Raw genomic sequence first — 20,168 nt, forward strand, 5'->3', positions numbered from 1 at the left:
TAAAGATAGAAGACATTGCTTTTCCCCTGACACTAGGTACAAAGCAAAGATGTTCACTCTCACTACTTGTATTCCACACTAGACTGGAGCTTCTAGCCAGTGCAGTAAGGCAATGAATGCAAAATCAGTACATAACCAACTAGAAATGAAATTAAGAAAACAATTACATTCATAATAGCATCAAAAATTAAAGTATTTAGAATGAAGTTAACAAAAGAAGTGCAGAACTGTACACTGAATATTATACATTGTCAAGAAAAATTAAAGACTGAAATAAATGGACATATATCCCATGCCTGCAAACTGAAGACTCAATATTGCTTAGAAGTCCATTTTTCTGAAATTGATCTATAGATCCAGTGCAGGCTACCTAAATCAGCAGGCTTGTTTTTGGTGAAAATTGATAAGCTGATACTAAAATTTATATGAAAATCTAAAGGATCAAGACTAGCCAATATGATTTTCAAAAAGAGCTAAGTTTGAAAACTTATATGACATAATCCCCAAATTTACCATAAAGATATAGTAATCAAGACAATGTGGTATTAGCATAAAGACAGACATAGATCAGAGGAACCGAACAGAGTTCAGAAATAAAGTCATGCATATATTGTCAATTAATTTTCAACAAAAGAAAGTAATTCAATGGGAAAAGGATAGTTTTTTCAACAAATGATACTGAAACAACTGTAGAGTGTTAGGTAACGAACTAGTTCTTTCTTTGCATAAAAATTAACTTGAAATGGATCATAGTGCTAAATGTAAGAACTAAAACTAAACTCTTCTAGAGAAAATCACGAGAGAAAAATCTTTAATCTTAGGTTAGGCAATGATTTCTTAAATATAATCAATGGCATATTGACAAATTAGACTTCATCAAAGGTAAAAATGTTGCTCTTCAGAAGACACTACTAGGAATGAAAAAAAAAACAGAACAAAAAGACAAGCCACAGACTGAAAGAAAATATTTGCAAAATATATATCTAATAAAGAACTTATATCCAGAATATATTAAGAATCCTTAAAAATCAAAAATAAGAAAATCAACAACACAATCTAAATAGGCAAAAGAAACTTTAACAGAACTAGGCAATAAAGATATATGAATAGCAACTAAGCACATGAAGAGATGCTCAACATTATTATTCACTGTGAATTATTATTCACTGTTTTAAAACAATTATTTACTATTATATACTACTATAATATATTCTATATATACTATATAGAATGGATAAAATTTTAAAGGCTTTTGACACCAAATATTGGAGAAGAGGTAGAGAAACTGGGACCCTCATATGTTGTAGGTGGAAATGTAAGATGATACATTTTGCAAAGCAGTTTGGCAGTTTTGTAAAATGTTATACATAAACTTACCACATAACCTAGTAAGTCTGCTCCTAGGTGCCTACCCAAGTGAGATGCAAACCTATGTCCCCACACATATTTATACATGAATGGGCATCATATTGATAGCAGCCAAAACCTAGAAATAATCCAAATGCTCATCAGCAAGTCAGTGGATAAACAAAATGAGTGGGAGACATCTTACAATAAAATATCCCTGAATAATTAGGTATTTCCATACTATGGAATACTACACTGTAATAAAATAATTACTGATACATTAAACTTGGATGAACCTCAAAAACATTATGCTAAGTTAAAGAAGCCAGACATATAAGCCTACACATTATTTGATTCTATTTATATGAAATTTCTAGAAAAGGCAAAATTATAGAGACAGAAAGCATACAAGCGGTTGTTTGGGGTTGAAGGTGGGAGCAAATGGGAACAAGAGGACTTTTAGAGTTAACTTACCCCAACTTTTTTGAGTTTATGAAAATGTTCTGAAACTGGATTGTAGTGATGGTTACACAACTTTAAATATTTATTAAAACACATCAAATTGTACATTTAATTGTAAACATTATATATAAATCAAACCTCAGTAAAACAGTTTTTTGTTTTTTAAAAAGATTGCTTTCTGCTTAAAATATACTCCCCATATACTATTTGCACTGCTACCACAGAGGACTGACACATCACCTGCCTTGAATTACTAATTCAGATTGGAATATGTATTAGTCTTGCACAAAATCAACACTAACATGATTTATTCCTTTGCCTCTTTCACTAGCCTTTGTTTTGTCAGTGGTTCTCAAAGTGTGGTTCAGGGACTTACTCAGAGTGTCTGCTAGGTTAACAGTACTTTCATAATAATTCTAAGACAATATTTGCCTTTTTTACTTCATGCTCTCATGAGTGCACAGTGAAGCTTTCTAGAGCCTATATGGCATGAATTACAACAAACTGAATGCAGAAGCAGCCATGAGAATCCAACTTTTTTTTTCCACTAAGACAGTAGATTCACAATTCCACTCTTCTAATTTTGGGGAAAACATAGTTTTATCATGATAATGTGTTATGTTAATATGTAATGGGTTTATTATAGATACTTAAAATGAATTGATAACTATTCATTAATGAATGAATTAAAATGAATTGATAACTATAACTAGTCCTCAGTTTTTATTTATAATATGGCAAATATTGACAGATAAAACCACATAAATAAAAGCTCTTTAGAATCTTAAATCATTTTTGTGGATATAAGGGGTTCCTGAGATAAAAATTTGAGAACCACTGCCCTTGACTACCTGCCAGTTGTAAGAACTCCTATTTGCCACATTTGACAACAGGGCATTAGAAAGAGAGTTGGGTCAGGTCTTCTTTGAGAGCTAACTTGTTCTGGTGGCAAAAAATTATCTGCTTCAAGATAAATTTATAGCTTTTAATCAGGACATCACTTAGAAATGTAACAAATGTTAATACAAGATTTCTTCTTTCTCTTGGTGATATTTAATGGAAACAAACACAATACAGTACTAGTAAAAGGAGAGGCATAAGCATGCGAAGGACTTGAAGCAATGCCTAGCATAAAAGTAAGCCCTTAATATAGGTAGTGATTATTACTATTTTATTATCAGACTACGACAGTCTTTATTCATTCAACAGGTATTTACTGAATGTCTACTATACGCCAGGCTCTATGATTGGCATTGGAGATTTACAAAACACAGTCGGCCCTCAAGGAGTATAAGTAAAGTGGAGGAGGCAGCAGAATAATGCCATAAAGAAATATGTAATTACAAATTGTGGTAAGAACTTTAAAAGAGGTGATAGAGGTACGAGTCCATAAAGGAGATTTGACCTGATTTTCAGAGTCAGAGAACACGACTTTGAGGAAGTACTAGTTGAGGTGCAATTCGGAATAGGAGCAGGTGTTAAGGAGACACAAGGGAGAAATACAAGTGAAGGCATATTCAAACATCTTTGAAGTAGGATAAAGAATGAGGAGAGGCAGTGTAGCTAAAGCTGGGGCTAGAGTGGTAAATAGGAGAACTACAGCCCAAGCCATTTGGGGCCTTACGGACCTTGCCAAGACTTTAAACCTTTACTGAGTGGCCTGAGAAGATTTGTTTTTGGAGAGAGGGTGTGGGAGGACTAGATTTGTATTTTTCAAAGATTCTTGGCAGCTAGAGCGTAGTGAGACAAAAGCGAAAAGCAGGGAGACTATTTACAGAGCTATAGCAGTATCCAGGTGAAAGATCCAGGGGAAAGGTGAAAAAAAGATACTGCTATAGCAGTATCCAGATGTAAGAGCAGAACAGAGTAATGGTGGGAGAAACCGAAAGAGGTGGATGAATTTGGGATGTATTTTGCAAGCAGGGCCCACAGGAGTGGTGATAAATATAAAGTTTAACTAGCACAGTAATGGCCAAGTCGAACACTCTTCCCAGCAAGATCAGCTAAGGGGATTATTGAGAAGTTGCAAAATTTGCCTTCTTTTCCCTTGGCACAAATCCAAAGACCCCGGTGAGAGTCAGGGCCCACGAGGTATTCTGGAATTGCAAACCGCGTGTACAAGGCAGGTATGTCCAGCTCTTGTGCAGAACTCACACGGCTTTATCTCCTGGAGGTCAGTGGCGTGGAACCGCTCTGTTTCGTGGGCAACGCCATTGTCGGGCGCTCCGGACTGGGGAGAAGTAACTAAGGACAACGGACTTTAGAGAACACCGGAAGAGAGGGAGAGTCACAGGGGGAAAATGGGCAGCACGTGCCGCGGCCCGGCCGTACCGGGCGATTCGAGGGCTCGGTACCAGGGGTGCGTGGAGGGCGGGAGGAGCCGGAGAACGTGCCTGTGATTGGCGGACCGCGGGTGGGGGGGTACCAAGACACTTGTGGTTGGGCGAGGCCAAGACCAAGGGCTGCTTTTTGAACCGCGTAGGGTTCTGGGTAGCAAAGGCCGTGGAAGGGTCTTAACTGAAAGGGGGAGGGGAGAAGGTCGCCAACAAACGGCTGAGCTTACAATCCGGGCCGGGAGTAGGCCGGGGCGTCCCCCTCCCCCCATGGAGAGAGCCAGGCCGGAGCCGCCGCCTCAGCCGCGCCAACTGCCGCGGGCGACCCCGCCGCGCCCGCTGCGCCCCGCTCCAACCCCGGTGGCTGTCGAGGGCGCCTTCTTTCGGGCAGCGGCCGCGGAGCCCTCTGCGTCGCCGCTCGCCCCGTGCGCGGCCGCCATTGTGACGTTAGCCTCGTCGTGCGGGGAGGCTCCGGCGTCGGGCGTACAGCCCGCGGCACGGCGGGTACTGCAGGTGAACCCGGAGCAGGTGTTACTGCTGCCGCCTGGGCCACCACTGCTTCAGGCCCGGGAGGAAGGCGCAGCCGCCTCTCCCGCGCAGGCGCGGCTGCTGCAGCTGAGGCCCGAGCTGCTACTGCTGCCGCCGCCGCCGCCGCCGCCGCCCGAGGGCTCCCCCTGCAGGCCTCAGTTGCACCTGGGGCAGCCCCTGCCGGTGCACGTTAAGGCAGAGAAGCAGGAGCTGGACCCCAGCTTGGATCCGTCAGTGGGACCTCAGAGGGCCGTCAAGGCGGGCCCTAAGGCCTCCAAGGCGGCGAAGGCAGGAGGCCCCGGGCCGGCCATCGACAGCCCCCGAGGGGACGAGAAGGGCAAGATGGAGGAAGAGGAGGAGGTCATGAGCTACATGGCGGCGAAAGGAGGGGAAGGCAAAAGCCTGGCGGCTATCAGCGAAGGAGTCATCAAAACGGAGGAGCCTGAGAGACTCCGCGAGGACTCCAGGCTCGGCACAGAGCCCGCGTCCAGTGGCCTGGTCCATGGCAGCAAGGATGTCATCCTGACCCAGCCGTCCATTGCCTTTGGGCCGCACCAGCAAGACCTCAGGATCCCTTTGACTCTTCCTACCGTGCCCCCTGGAGCCCGGATCCAGTTTCAGGGACCTCCACCTTCAGAGCTGATAGGATTGACCAAGGTCCCCTTGACACCAGTGCCTATTAAAATGCAGTCCTTACTGGAGCCTTCTGTAAAAATTGAAACCAAAGATGTCCCACTCACCGTGCTTCCCTCAGATGCAGGTATTAGACGGCAGGGGAAACAATCTGGTTTTTTAAACTTCGGCTGTTGCCCCGTAGCTGACATGTCAGCTGTTGAGAAGCATAAACTAGAAAAATAAAATCATGGGTTCAGGGCAAAGTCTGCAAAGATCACTTCTGACTTGTACATATACCAGTAAAATACGCTAACACGTTCAGGATTCCCAAACATTAAAAATAATTATTTTTTTAAGGCCCAGTGGAGGATGAGATTTAGATGTGACTAATGTTTATACACAAAAATAGAAATATTCTTGCTAGATAACACAAAGCCCTCAGTTTATATGCTACAGATAATCAACATTTTAAAATATTGTATTATAGTAGCTCAGTATTTTTACATGTATCAAGAAACAAGAAAAAACAGTGTTTAATGAAAAAATAAACAGGAAAGTTTATACTGGATATAGAGGTGATTTATCTTCTTTAAAAATGAAGAGTAAACATTTTCTAGGCGAGAACAGTACATAATTAATTGTAATGGTATTCTAAAAGCTAAGGACTTACAGAAATATAGAAAATGAAAACACTGTAGAATAAGTTGTTTTCAAAGAAATGACCACAGTTACAGTAGTAACAATTACAAGTAGATATTTTATTTCTATCCGTTATTTCCAAATATATAGCTAGAAAATTCTTATTTTAAGATGTAATTCAGACAGAATACTATGGCAGTAAATGTCAATGGAAAGTCATATTAATCTTCAGTTCATATCTTCATTGACTTTTATCTTCATTGTTTTCTTATTTTCTTTACTGATTCTTCCTCCCCACCCCACCCTCTTGCTTTTTTTTTTTTCTAAAATTTTATTAGAGTATAGTTGCTTTACAATGTTGTGTTAGTTTCTGCTGTACAACAAAGTGAATCAGCTATACGTATACATATATCCCCTTTTTTGGATTTCCTTCCTATTTAGGTCACCACAGAGCATTGAGTAGAGTTCCCTGTGCTATACAGTAGATTCTCATCAGTTATCTATTTTACACATAGTAGTGTGTATATGTCAATCCCAATCTCCCAATTCATCCCACCCTCCCCTTCCCCCCCGTGGTACCCGTATGTTTGTTCTCTCTACATCTGTGTCTCTATTTCTGCTTTGCAAATAAGTTCATCTGTACCCCATACTCTTGCTTTTTATCGTCAGTAATTTTTAAACTTTGTTTTCATTTTCTAAAGGAGAGAAAGGGGAAGCTTTCTTTATAATACTTATTTCATCCTTTGTGCATTTTAAAATTTTATATATCAAGTAACCCTAAAATAAAGAGAAACAGTATATGAAGTGTATAGGCAGTGGTTTTTGATGAATTATGTAAGAGATGTGAATTTAAACAACTTCCTTTATTGTAATTTCAGCTGTCTCTGTGATTTTCAAAAAGTCACCTTTCTTATTTTCCTCTTATTTTTTCTCCTGGGACATGGAACTAGTGTTAGTGACCCACCTTGGCAGGTGCTTCACCTTCATAACAAAATATAAATAATATAGTATATTAATATTATAAGTATTTTTGCTTGAATGGGCACTCCAGTGGCATGTAAATGAATTCCTTTAAACATTTAGGGTACACCCACCTAGCGCTGGGATTATAGTCATTAATAAGTCCTAATTCCTGTCCCCCAGTACTAGAATATTTTAATGGGAAATAAACTAAATGTTAATTATTGTTAGAGTTATTAATATAGCTCAAAGAAGTAGTAAGCCAGCAGTTTACTGTGTCTTCAACATTATTACTTCCACAGTATCTTCAACAATATTATTCTTTTTGAGGAAGAGAAGAGTCTTTCTAAGCCACAGTTTAGAATTCAGAGTTCAGGGGTTATGAGGAATTCTGGAACACTGGCAGTTCCTTGGCTATATTGAAGTGTATATTTTCTCCAGATATTTAAAAAGTAAATATAGGTGGAAGTGCACTTCACTTTAAAATTGTGTGTGTGTGTGGCACATTAATTTAGTCTCTTAATTTTTGTCATGTAGGAATACCAGACACTCCCTTCAGTAAGGACAGAAATGGTCATGTGAAGCGACCCATGAATGCATTTATGGTTTGGGCAAGGATCCACCGGCCAGCACTAGCCAAAGCTAACCCAGCAGCCAACAATGCAGAAATCAGTGTCCAGCTCGGGTTAGAGTGGAACAAACTTAGTGAAGAACAAAAGAAACCCTATTATGATGAAGCACAAAAGATTAAAGAAAAGCACAGAGAGGAATTTCCTGGTAATCAAATGAAATGAACAAAGCCTCTTTCTAATTTCTTTAAATTTATTTAGGTAAAGAATAGGTTAGTTTCAGACTGAAATACAAAAATGTAATTTTTTTCTAATCTGATATGTACAATAGAGAAAATACTGGCTAATATTACAGTAATGATTTAATTGATACTGGGCATAAGTTTCCTTAAACAGCACAAAGTAGAGGGATATCTGGTCTCATATTTGCCAACTAATGCAAACCTGGGGACAAACAGTTTTACTGTCATTTTGATTAAATATATAAATATAAACGTAATGAAGGTAAAGCTCCAGAGTTCTAGGCTATAATTTTTCAAATATGCTAGAAAATGAAGTTCAGATCAGAGCAACAGAGAAAATATGCAGGGCATGCTACAGGCATTAACACCATGCTCCATTTTAATATTATATGATTATCAGAATATAGTGCTGCCTTCTGATTGATAAATTTATCCTCATCAGGATGTAGTTTGAAATAAATTCTGATTCTCTCCCCAGCAGTGAGGAAATTGATATTAAGCTTGGTAAAAGCACAGTGTATGGCCAACATATTGTGCATGGTGGGAAAAGAATAACTATTTTTCTAAAGTAGTAGGAGAAATGTTCTAGGGGGGAATCGTCAGAGCAGTGGTTACAGGGAACCAGTGATTCTCTTGGTTATGCAGTGGCTACAACTGCCCTAACTCCACTTTTCTGAGTTTGGAAGGAAATTGGGTGGTTTGTGGACTTGGAGACTGCCAAGTCTAAGAGAGTGACTCTTTCTGAAGAAGGCATAAAAATAGTGACTGGTCATTAGTAACCACTTCATCGTAAGATATAGATAATTGTGTCTTATAGAAAGTGAGGAAACAGGAGGAGACAAATAGTATCTTACTGGGGCATTGTTTTATGGGTAGAGGAAAAGCTTTGGGATTCAAACTCAGTGCCTTTAATGTTGATTTTACTATAAATTCATTATGTGTCTTTGGATAAAAGACATTTGCCCTTCCTCTTCCTTTGTATTATGGGTTACAACATTGGTCACTACTTAGGAGCCATATGGATATATATGCTAAAATGCACAGAAATGGTATCATAGAGCTGGAAAAGATACTTTAGACAATGAAGACTTAGAAGTGTTTTGGACTTTTAATGTGCAAAGAACTATTTAAAGGCTAAATAGGATCTATATGTTCAAATTAAAAATAGTTTATCTTCTCTAGGTTGGATTTATCAGCCTCGTCCAGGGAAGCGAAAACGCTTCCCTCTAAGCGTTTCCAATGTACTTTCTGGTACCACACAGAATATCATCTCTACAAATTCAACAACAGTTTATCCTTATTGCTCACCTACCTACTCTGTGGTAATTCCCAGCCTACAGAACCCCATCACTCATTCAGTTGGTGAGTTGATTTTATTGTAGATTACAAATTTTTTAATGGCTGTGTGATCATTTTACCTCTTAACTTGAAATTTTGTTTCTGTTAGCTTAAGAGTTTAGGACAACAATGTTAAGAAAAAATCAAAAATAGAGTGAAAACATTAAATCAGGGAAAGAAAGATTTCAGTAGACATCAAAACCCTTGGTTTGCTAAAGTAGCAAATATTCTGTGTCAGACCTTTTAAGCAAATCAGGATGAGTCCATAGATTATGCAGATAATGCAGGAAATGACTGAGGTAATTCAATAGGAAATATGTTTTTACTATTAGCATAAAAGAATGCCTTGCTGATGGGGTATGAGGCATCCTGTCCTGGAATATAGTAGTAGTGACTGATCTCTTAAGACCATTTTTTTTTTTTTTGCTGCCCTAGAAAAGCAATGGAAGTTATCTTCTACCAGATATTTCGTTCATTACATTGTCTTTCCCTAAATTTCTCCTCTGTTATCAGTTCTTCACAACATTCCTGTCTTTTGCTTTTAAGAACCCAAAATTGAGAATCTAGTATCTTAAGAACTTGTTATAGGTCTATCCATCATTAGTTTGTTCTTCCAGAGCCTATTTTAGTCATCTCTTAGGCAGAGCTTTGTACGTTCACTACTTGCTATCACTTGTCCTGAAACTACTGTTCTTTCCAGTTTCTGCCTCCTCATATCTATGTGATGAGAGGTTTAGATATCTTGAAAATTAACTTATTAGGATCTTAGACATTTTCAGTTTTTTTCCTGTGTATCATTGTAGCAATGGATACCAACAAAGCCACTTTCAGGGTATCTAGGCTCAAGGCAAAGAAAGCTGATCCTATCACCCTGTCCTCTCCCAGAACAGGCAGGCACTTTCACCCTTTGCTATTTGGTAGTATCTCTTTTAATCCTGTATTTCAATCTAGGCTTAATTGTGCTTTTTTTAAAAACTTACCTTGTTTTATCTGTTATTTATGATTTACACTTTTATCATCTGTTTCTTCTTTTTACCCCTTTTTCTAAGACCCCTCTTCCATGTCATTCTATCCACAGTTAAATGCTGTATGTTTTCTCTCCCCAGAAATATATTTATCAGTGTTCTTACTTGAGACAGCTGACAGTTTTATACAATATATTAATTTTATGCAATTCTGAGCAAAGATTTGGGGAGATAGAAAGTGGTAGAGCTCTCGCATCCATGATGTTTTATTTAAGTATGAGAAGCAGAATTATAGGAAGCATTTCAGAGCCATATACAAAGTAATCAAATCTAAGGAAAATGATCTTTTGTTTGCTTTTTTCTTTTTAAATTTCTCTTATTTCTAGTAATATGTAGTGTCAGTAAAGATTTAATTGGATCTCAAATGATTAAAAAAATCATTATCTTTTAAGTATAAAATTTGGGAATTATTTTCCCAGATATATAAAGTTATATGTATAATAATTATGATATATATATTTAATAGTTATATAATAGTTATGTTGAGATTTATTGGCTACTCTGCTGCCCAATCATACAACTTTTGAAATATGTTCTTTTAGTTTGTACTCATCAGTGTGGCATTATATTACTTGGAGGAGTTGTTATCAGTTGCAAATTTGGAAATTTCACTATATATTTTATATTCTAAATCATTTATAAAATTGTTAAATAAGAACAAATTATAGCACAAATCCCTAAGAGAATCTACTTTTAATCGCTTATTACCTACAGATACAAATTTTTACACCACCCCTTTTTTTGTTTCTTTCAATTAATTTTATATTATATTCTAAACATAAAGTCATGGTAATTGTGTTTTTCAAACTTGTTTTGTTTATTCCCATGGAAGAAAGATATCAAGTTAGTGAGGAGTGAGGTATAATTTATCTCTTATCAGAAAAAATTTGCTCTCTTTTTTCCTAGCAACCTTTATACACTAATACATTGTATAGATTTCATCAGCTTTTTAAGTGTAGAAAATAGACTTACCAAACTATAGTTCTCAAGTTCACTACTTCCAATAACAAGTTCACTACTTCCAGTAACTTGGAAAATGCTCTGGCATAGCATTTTTGGCAGAGAGACCATTTGTATTTACTTCATCTAATATTTTCTCAGCTCTAACTTTGAGTTTCTCTAAAGTTCTTCAGTGAATGCTACCTAAGATCTTGTGATATTTTGATCTTGTGAGCTTGTCTCCTGTTTCTAGTTTCTGAAAGTACTTACAGCCAAATAGTCCAGAATACTTTTTAGATACTTTCTTTTATCATATGTCTTTGATGCCAGTTATGCCAGCATTTTCATTTTACATTAAGTGGTCAAATTTATTTTAAAGGATTCTGGAAGTTTGGTAGAAGCTATATTTATTTTAGCCTGGCTTTTAAATGTCAGTTTTATATATTTAGGAATTTTCTGGTGAGATTATTTCATTTTCTACATTTTATTTCTCAAACCTGAAATGGGTTTTCCTTATTACATCCAAACTCAGTTGACATCTTTCATTCTTCTGAATTCATACATTTTCTCTAAATTTTTACTTTAAAAATGTTTACTACTATTTTAATTTTTTGGTAGTAAACAAGTGATGTGATTTTGGTTTACCCATCTGTTCTTATTTAACAGAAACAGAACAAAAAAAACCCTCCAATGTTCTGATACTGTTATTATAATGCAAAAAAATCTGGTCTTGTCCCTGACTTAAGATCAGTTCTAGCAAAGTTTTGTTTGTTTTTTTGCGGTATGCGGGCCTCTCACTGTTGTGGCCTCTCCCGTTGCGGAGCACAGGCTCCGGACGCGCAGGCTCAGCAGTCATGGCTCACGGGCCCAGCCGCACCGCGGCATGTGGGATCTTCCCGCACCGGAGCACGAACCCATGTCCCCTGCATCGGCAGGTGGACTCTCAACCACTGCGCCACCAGGGAAGTCCCCTAGCAAAGTTTTATATCCATAAGAAACAAAGATATGGCTTGAAAATTCCTTGAAAAATGATGTAGCTCATTATTGTAGGTTTTCTTATGAGGCAAGGAAGATGGAATCTTATGGTTCAAACTATAGTAAGTCTTCTTAGGTTCCTCATTACCATTTCTGTCCCCAAAGTCCCATCTTTCTTAGCAGTTGTCTAACTGTTCTTCCCAAGTCTCCATTTCCCATCTCTGTCTCTATGTCTCTGCTCTTACTCTATTTCTCTCTGTCCTCTCCTCCTCTCTCTGCCTCTGTTTCTCTCTCCTCAGCCATATGCTCGTCCTCCTGTTCTTCTTTCTACCTCTATACAACTTTTTCTTGTAGAGAAATTTGGTCTGTCCTCGGTTTATGCCATTCTCTACTCCTTCCTGTTTATCCCAGTCACACAACAAAAGCCTGGTTGCATCCTTCATCCATTCAACACAGGCAGTAGAGTCTTCCTCTTTAGGAGTGGGTGGGAGAGATTTGCCAGAATTGTTGAAAGTTATTAATAACTTTAAATTTTTTCTTTTCTTCTCATATTGTACTATAGATCTAAAATTCTGCTCTGTACCTCATGTAACAATTAGATAATGCTAGCTGCTTCAACACTCACCTAAACATAACGGTTTAAACAGAATCATGGTTTACTTTTTTACGCATGTAAAGTCCAAAATAAGTATTTCTGGCTTTCTTCCAAGGGATTCATGGACACAGTTTTCTTCTAACCTATGGCTCTTCCATCTTTGATATGTAGCATCCAAGTGTGCATGACCTGCGGAAGGGAAAAGAGCATGGAGGATCATGCATGAGAGTTTTTTATGGGCCAGTTTCAGAAGTGGTGCATATCACTTCTTCTTACATTCCATTGGTTAGCCTGAGCCACAGGACCGCTCCTAACTGCAAGGGAGGCTGAGAAATGTAACCTAGCTGTATGCTAGAAGGAGAGAAACCAGGTGACTGGCTGGTCTTTTCCATACTTTATCTACAGTGTGATACATTAGATCTCTGCCCGTTCCACAAGTCTTTCCTATTCACTGACAGTAAATCAGTGATGACTAGGTGTTGCAGACTTTAACCTCTTGTTTAGCAACATGAATTTTGACATTTAGGACATCTTCATTATACTACCATATAACTCTCTATGTACCTGATTTATCTGATTTTTTACCTCAGGCCAAAATGGTGCTTGACACATGTTAGTTGCTAAGTGAATATTTGTTTAGTTAAATAGATGCATGATTTTATCACCTCATGCCTCACTGGTACCCCTTATTTTATAAAAATATCTTTGGTAGAAAAGAACATTTGTATCAGCTAAAGGATGAGTCCCTTCCTTCTTCAATAACTGAAATAATATCATTGTTCTCTATGGCTCCTATAATTTGTGTTTCCTTTGCCTAAAATGACCATACTTCTTTTCTGAGGACTAAGAGCCTCTTGTACTGTACAGGGAAAAGAAATCTGCATCAGAGTAGATTTTAGGAGCAGATGTCTTGAGTGCAGTGATAATTCAGTGAATAAAACTGAGAGATTTTACAGGTCAGCCTGGCTTCATAGTTGCATAGAGGAGGAGATTTTCCTTATACCAGATGAGTGGTAGAGGTTCTGTCAGCTATAGGTTTATTTGTTTTTTGTTTATTTGTTTATTTGTTATTTGTTTTTTGTTATTTGTTTATTTGTTATTTGTTTTTTCTTTCATCTAGTCATACCTTTCTTAACTATTATTAACCAAGTTCTGTGCCAGGTAATGGGGATACAAACATGAATTAAACTGTTCCTGCTCTTGAGCTCCCAGTTTTGTGATTGTGGTAAGGGTGGCAGACCTGCAAATTTACACTATTTTGTGATGTTTGATAGATTTATAGGTTCTGAGGGAACCTGAAGAGGGAAATTATGTTTGATTAATCAGGAAAGGCCTAAGGCCTGTGCCTCACAGATTGGAGGGCTAGTCCATGTAACCCCATTAACTGAGAATCAGTACAGCTTCATCTACACCCTGCTCCTGTGTTGCCTCTACTTCACTGGGTCAGAGGCCAACTTGAAACAGATATACCCCTTAATTCCCTACCTCCAGGTTTAAGGGGGAGGAGGGGTAGTTATTTGACTTATCTGGAGAAAAGGAAGGAGAGGAAGGTGTTATCTGGCCAAGGCTGAGAGAAGATTCACAATCCTTTTGGCCTCTGACAGAAACATTTCTAACCACAGGGTCTGTTCTTGGACTGCATCTTCTATATTAACAGAGACCTAACTGCATGGAAATAAACTAGATCATGAATCTATTGCTTTGGCTTCTTTCTATTTCTGTGGAAAACTTGAGTTAAATTTAGGCTAAGTGTGTCATTTGGATAACTCAGCAACTCGGTCAGCAGTCCTCTCTTCTTCAGGATCAAAAAGATCAAATACATGATTATTTCACTTGCCTCTAAAAATTCTGCTATATCCAGCATGCCCTGCTGCGATAATATTCCTTTCTTATCTGTCACAAATTGCTGACCTATGGCAAGTCTTAGTCTCACTTGGGAATTTCCTTATGTATTCATATTGAATACAATAAAGCAAAATAATTTTACTGATTGTTTCTTTAGTTTTTTCCAATTAAAAAATTAAATGTCAATTATAATTTAGTTTAATATAGAGAAGTATACAAAATAAAAGAAAAATGACCCATACCACTAGGATGAAACCTCTATTAATATGTAAAATAAAATTGATATATTTAGAGAATAGAAAGTTCAAATAGTACCAATAGGTATAAAATGAAAGTCTGGCGTCCCACGGCCCTGTCCCCTATTCCAGATGACCACCTTTTAAAAGTAACCACTATCAGTAGTTTCATACTATTTCTTTTAGAAACATTTTTATATATGTGCCAGCATTTGTGTGTATTTGTCTTTCACTCAATCACTCAATCATTTTATTCATTTATTTATTAATCCAAAAAATATTTTTTAAGGGCCTATTCTGTGCCAGGCAGAATTTTGAGGCCTGGGGATACAGTAGTGAGCAAAACAGAAAAGGTCTCTCCTCTTATGGCACTTAGAATCTAGGTGGGAAAGAGAGACAAGAATGTAAAATAAATGAACAAGACGGCTTCAGTTTGTTCAAGATGGTAAAATAGAGTGGTGATGTTCTTAGGTAAGGTGGTTAGTGAAGGCTTCTGGTTGTATAGTTTATTAAGTTCTGCTGAAAAAAGAAAAATATGGAGTGACTCAGTTCATGCCTGACCCATGCTATTTTTATTTCCAAAGATGAAGCTCCACCTGCCATCCCGCTGCCCACACCTGCAGTCCAGCGCCCAAGCCCCATCACAGTTTTCCAGCCAAGCATCTCCAGTACTGCCCAGGTGGCTGTCCAGGCTCCAAGTTTGCCCCTCTGTCCACCACTCCTACCCCAGTGCTTTGCTGGGCCCTCCGAAACGGACACTCATCAGCTGCATTCTGGAGCCAGTCACTCTGTGAAGAGACCCACTCCTGTCTTTCTGGAGAGCACCAGCAGGATTCCAACTAGTGCAAGTACTGCCCACGCCAGATTTGCAGCCTCTACCATCCAGCCTCCCGAGGAGTATCCCAGCATCTCCACTTGTCCCAGAAGTGCTCCAATCCCCCAAGCTCCTCCTATTCCACACTCACATGTCTGCCAGCCCCCTCCCCTTGGCCATGCAGCCACATTATTTGGGACGCCACCGCGATTCGCTTTTCATCACCCTTACTTCCTACCTGGACCTCACTACTTCCCATCAAGGTAAATGAACAATTTATTTCCTTTCACCTAAAACTACTTATAGCTAATGAATTTTTACCTCTGAAGGCCTCTCTTATTTACTGAAAAAGGAACTTCCTCATTACTGCTTGGGATCTATATAATTTAGATTAGTGGCTAAGTAGGGGGCAAGCAGTTAATATAAATACATGGAGGGGCCAGATGAGGACTGGGGAAGCCAAGGAGAGTGCATGCCCCATCTTATGAGGCAGCTGCTACTCAGTTCCAGCCTACTGTTGCCGCATGAGAATACAGGCGCCAGTGTTGTCAGATCTGATTTTTCTCTTGAAAAAATAATCAGTTATACGTGACCTTAATTTAAGATCATTTAGTCAAAACCCCTGATTGTATAGAGGTGTGGTTCTGAAACTTTCATATATATATATAAACCACATGTGATCTTGTTAAAATGAAGACTCTTGAGTCAGCAGGTCTGGGGTATAGTAGTTTCCTATACTGAGTTATAGTAAGCGTAATATTCTGCATGTCTAACAAGCTCCCAAGTGATGTCAGTTCTGCTGATTGTGGACCACACTTTGAGTAGCAGGGATATAGAGAGCACTTGATCTAAGAGGTTAAATGACTTGTCTGAAGTTATATACCCTCTCAGTGCCCTTTTTAACAAACCAAAACGTTTCTTACGTAAATTACCAGTAAAGGAATTTATTTTCACAGGGAAGTATCTAGGGAAAACAAATTTGTAACTTTTCATTTTGGAGTGATAGAATTTAACTTCTTTGCAAGCATTCTAATAAAGTGGCATTAACCTCTACTTTTCAGTTGCTGTTAAGTGTGTAGACAGAGATGGTTTCTGTTGAGAATGGAGTGTTACGTGTTTAACACAATCTTTTATGGTTACTTACTTAGAAAGTAAAACTACTCCCCACTTGGGTACCAAGGCCTCAAAGAACTTTTGAGGTATATATTATGTTGCTTCAATTCATAATGGGATTGCTTGCTTTCAAGTCCTTAGCCCAGAACTGGAAGAAAGTGGAACTAGGGGATCAGATCAGGAGAAAGGGAGATTTTGCTATTTGTTGTTTTGTTTTTCGCAATAGGCTCTTCTTTAATAGCTTTCAGAAGTCTTTTAGTTCAAGAAATCAAACTTCAAGAGACTCCTAAGGACAGGGGTTGATAATCTCTTCTCATTGCTACTTCCTAGGATCTGAGATGTTGCAGGAATTTTAGAGAATTTTACAGTGTTTTTTTTTAGTTATAAGAAGAGGGCTAGGACATAGCTGGAATTTAATAAGTGAGTAGGTTTGAGAAGATCAGCCTTAGTTAGAACCTCGAGGTCCACAAACTAAAACTGCGGAAATTTTATCTTTGTTACATAATTCATTTTGTAATAAAGGAAAGACTTAGACAGTATTTACTCACATTAAAGGAGAAAAAGAGGCATCTAGAACAGGTTGTGTACCACAATCTCACTCTAGTTGTTATTGTTTTTTTCTTTTTAGCATTTTGAGAACTTGGCATTTTTATCTATAATTCTCACAACAATCCTTTGTTTTAGGCATAGTAATCCCTTTACTTTTTCAGATAAAGAAACTGATCAGCTGTTAAATAGCTTTGTTAAGGTCACACAACTAGTAAATGGCAGAGCCAGTAGTCAAACTTAGATTTGCTGTCCGATTTTGAATTCCATGTTTGTTTTTTTCACTGTATCAGTAAAGGCTTCTCAATATAATGGCTTCTCTTGATTGGTAGCTGTTAGTTGCTAGCAGAGAATCACATGGAAAATACATACTGTATTTTTGAATGGAAAAATCATGTAGTCAAGTAGACTTTTGGGCAGGAAATGTTTCCTTATATAATAAATAGATAAAATCATAGGAAATTTCTCTTCCTTACTCATGACAAGACTTATGGGATTTAGCTATTAATGTACAAATCATCTGATAGTTTAAAGAACATTTTGAAAAGAAACTCTGAAAAGTATGTCCTTAGAAGACAGAAACTATACCTTTATCTTTACTACCATTATTGCTAATTAATAATAATGCTATTGGGCTTCCCTGGTGGCGCAGTGGTTGAGAGTCCACCTGCCGATGCAGGAGACACGGGTTCGTTGCCCCGGTCCGGGAGGATCCCACATGCCGCGGAGCGGCTGGGCCCATGAGCCATGGCCGCTGAGCCTGCGTGTCTGGAGCCTGTGCTCCACAACGGGAGAGGCCACAACAGAGGCCTGCGTACCGCAAAAAAACAAAAAAAAAAAACAATGCTATTAAAGGAACCAAAGGAAGTGAGTTGGTAGTTTTATACTGAATTTTATTTCATGTAAGAATTTCAAACAAGTATGTCAGCTTTAAACATTAAGTTGCTCCTAACTTCTACCTGTATGTGTGTGATGATAATTTTCCCAAGGATAGGGATGGTCTTATTTATGCTTATTTAGATAGTATATTTCAGTAAAATCCAGCCTGGCTAAATAACAAAATTAATTGATTTCCTCTCAATTTTTCTATTGTCTCTTCTCCCAACTAATAATAGTCTTCTATAAAGAATATTTCCTCCCTAATCTATTCCATTTACGTGTGAATTATTCAACCATTTCAATACCATAATTGTAATGACTTTTGATATATATATTAAATATATACCAAATATACATATTTGATATTTTGCCCTGTGTATCTAGAGTAAAAATCAAGGAGGTTAGGCAGTTTAATCAAGGAGTCACTTTATGAAACAGATGGACACTAAGAAATGCTGATCCCTAGCTGTGAGGGCTAATATCCTCCTACCTTCAAATATTAACCATCTTCATACTGTGCTTATTGAGACACTCTCTTTCTGTACTATATTAATTTCTTAGTTATTCTTTTCACTCCCCACCTTTTCTTCTTTTTATTTATTTATTTATTTATATATTTATTTATTTATTTTTGGCTGTGTTGGGTCTTCGTTTCCGTGCAAGGGCTTTCTCTAGTTGCAGCGAGCAGGGGCCACTCTTCATCGCAGTGCGCGGGCCTCTCACTGTCACAGCCTCTCCTGTTGCGGAGCACAAGCTCCAGACGTGCAGGCTCAGTAGTTGTGGCTCATGGGCCTAGTTGCTAGTTGCATGTGGGATCTTCCCTGACCAGGGCTCGAACCTGTGTCCCCTGCATTGGCAGGCACACTCAGCTACTGCACCACCAGGGAAGCCCCACCTTTTCTTCTATACCTCCGCCTTCTTGTAGTATTTATACTTTCATATGCACAAGAGATATCTAGGATCTTCATTCTCTTGGCCATTGAGTAAATAAATGTGTTCAAAAAGTGTATTGCAGGGACTTCCCTGGTGGCACAGTGGTTAAGAATCTGCCTGCTAAGGCAGGGGACACGGGTTTGAGGCCTGGTCCAGGAAAATCCCACATGCCATGGAGCAACTAAGCCAGTGCGCCACAACTACTGAGCCTGCGCTCTTAGCCCGCGAGCCACAACTACTGAGCCCACGTGCCACAACTACTGGAGCCTGTGCCCCTAGAGCCTGTGCTCCGCAACAAGAGGAGCCACTGCAATGAGAAGCCCGCACACTGCAATGAAGAGTAGCCCCCGCTCGCCGCAACTAGAGAAAGCCCACGCGCAGCAACAAAGACCCAATGCAGCCAAAAATATAAACAAATTAATTAATTAATTTTAAAAAAGTGTATTGCAGTTAGGGATATAGAAAAGATACGAATGATAAATGGGAATTTATTAGCTTGAAATGTATAAAAAAATATAATCAGACATAGCTATATCTATGTATCTATTAGGGAAGGTAAGTCCAAAGAATTCTAAATTTGTGGGATTATATAGCATCTTAACTGTAAAATTTTAGACAAACAGATCTAAAGTTAAAAGCAATTATCCTTAACCCTTGTTTGGTTTGTAGACCTATTTAAGAATTTAATTGAAGTTTTGGACCTATTTTCTGTAACAATGCACATCTACATACATATACAATATTTTGCCTAATCCTTATTGGAGGATAGAATTTATAGTCCCAAAACATGATAGATTTAGCTAATATGGAATACCTTCTGCTGTAACTATCTATAACTGTTGAATTTATATATGAACAATTTAATACCTAGCTGAAATCACAAGAAAGGAAAATAAATCCCCCTTCGTCAAAATGACAAACGAGCTGAAAACTAGTACAGTGGTCTTGGGGGTAGTTTGCAGGTTCATATAGTCTCAGCATTTATAAACTTGGGTTTTAATGCCTACATAAGGAGAGGATATGAGGTCATGACTCTGCTCAAGGTGAGGAGCTGAAACTAAAACCTCTTCATAAAGCTAAGACCCTAGAGGACTTCCCTGGTGGCCCAGTGGTTAAGAATCCGCCTGGCAATGCAGGGGACATGGGTTTGACCCCTGGTCCGGGAAGAACCCACATGCTGCAGAGCAACTAAGCCCGTGCACCATAACTACTGAGCCTGCGTTCTAGAGCCCACA

At 38.5% G+C, this 20,168-nt stretch overlaps 1 protein-coding gene across 1 annotated transcript in view; it reads left to right on the plus strand.

The window, feature by feature from the left end:
* Positions 1-4,412: 4,412 nt before the first annotated feature.
* SOX30 (SRY-box transcription factor 30) overlaps positions 4,413-20,168 on the plus strand; it is a gene marked incomplete at both ends in the record, with an annotated part of 32,568 nt that continues 16,812 nt past the window's right edge. The window contains 4 exons of the mRNA XM_082835119.1: positions 4,413-5,430; positions 7,422-7,661; positions 8,878-9,057; positions 15,233-15,725. Of these exons, the coding sequence (XP_082691245.1) occupies positions 4,413-5,430; positions 7,422-7,661; positions 8,878-9,057; positions 15,233-15,725 (1,931 nt within the window). The remainder of the gene's footprint in view (positions 5,431-7,421; positions 7,662-8,877; positions 9,058-15,232; positions 15,726-20,168) is intronic.

This window comes from Leucopleurus acutus, assembly GCF_964270905.1.
Source record: "Leucopleurus acutus genome assembly, chromosome: 3".
Lineage (NCBI taxonomy): Eukaryota > Metazoa > Chordata > Mammalia > Artiodactyla > Delphinidae > Leucopleurus > Leucopleurus acutus.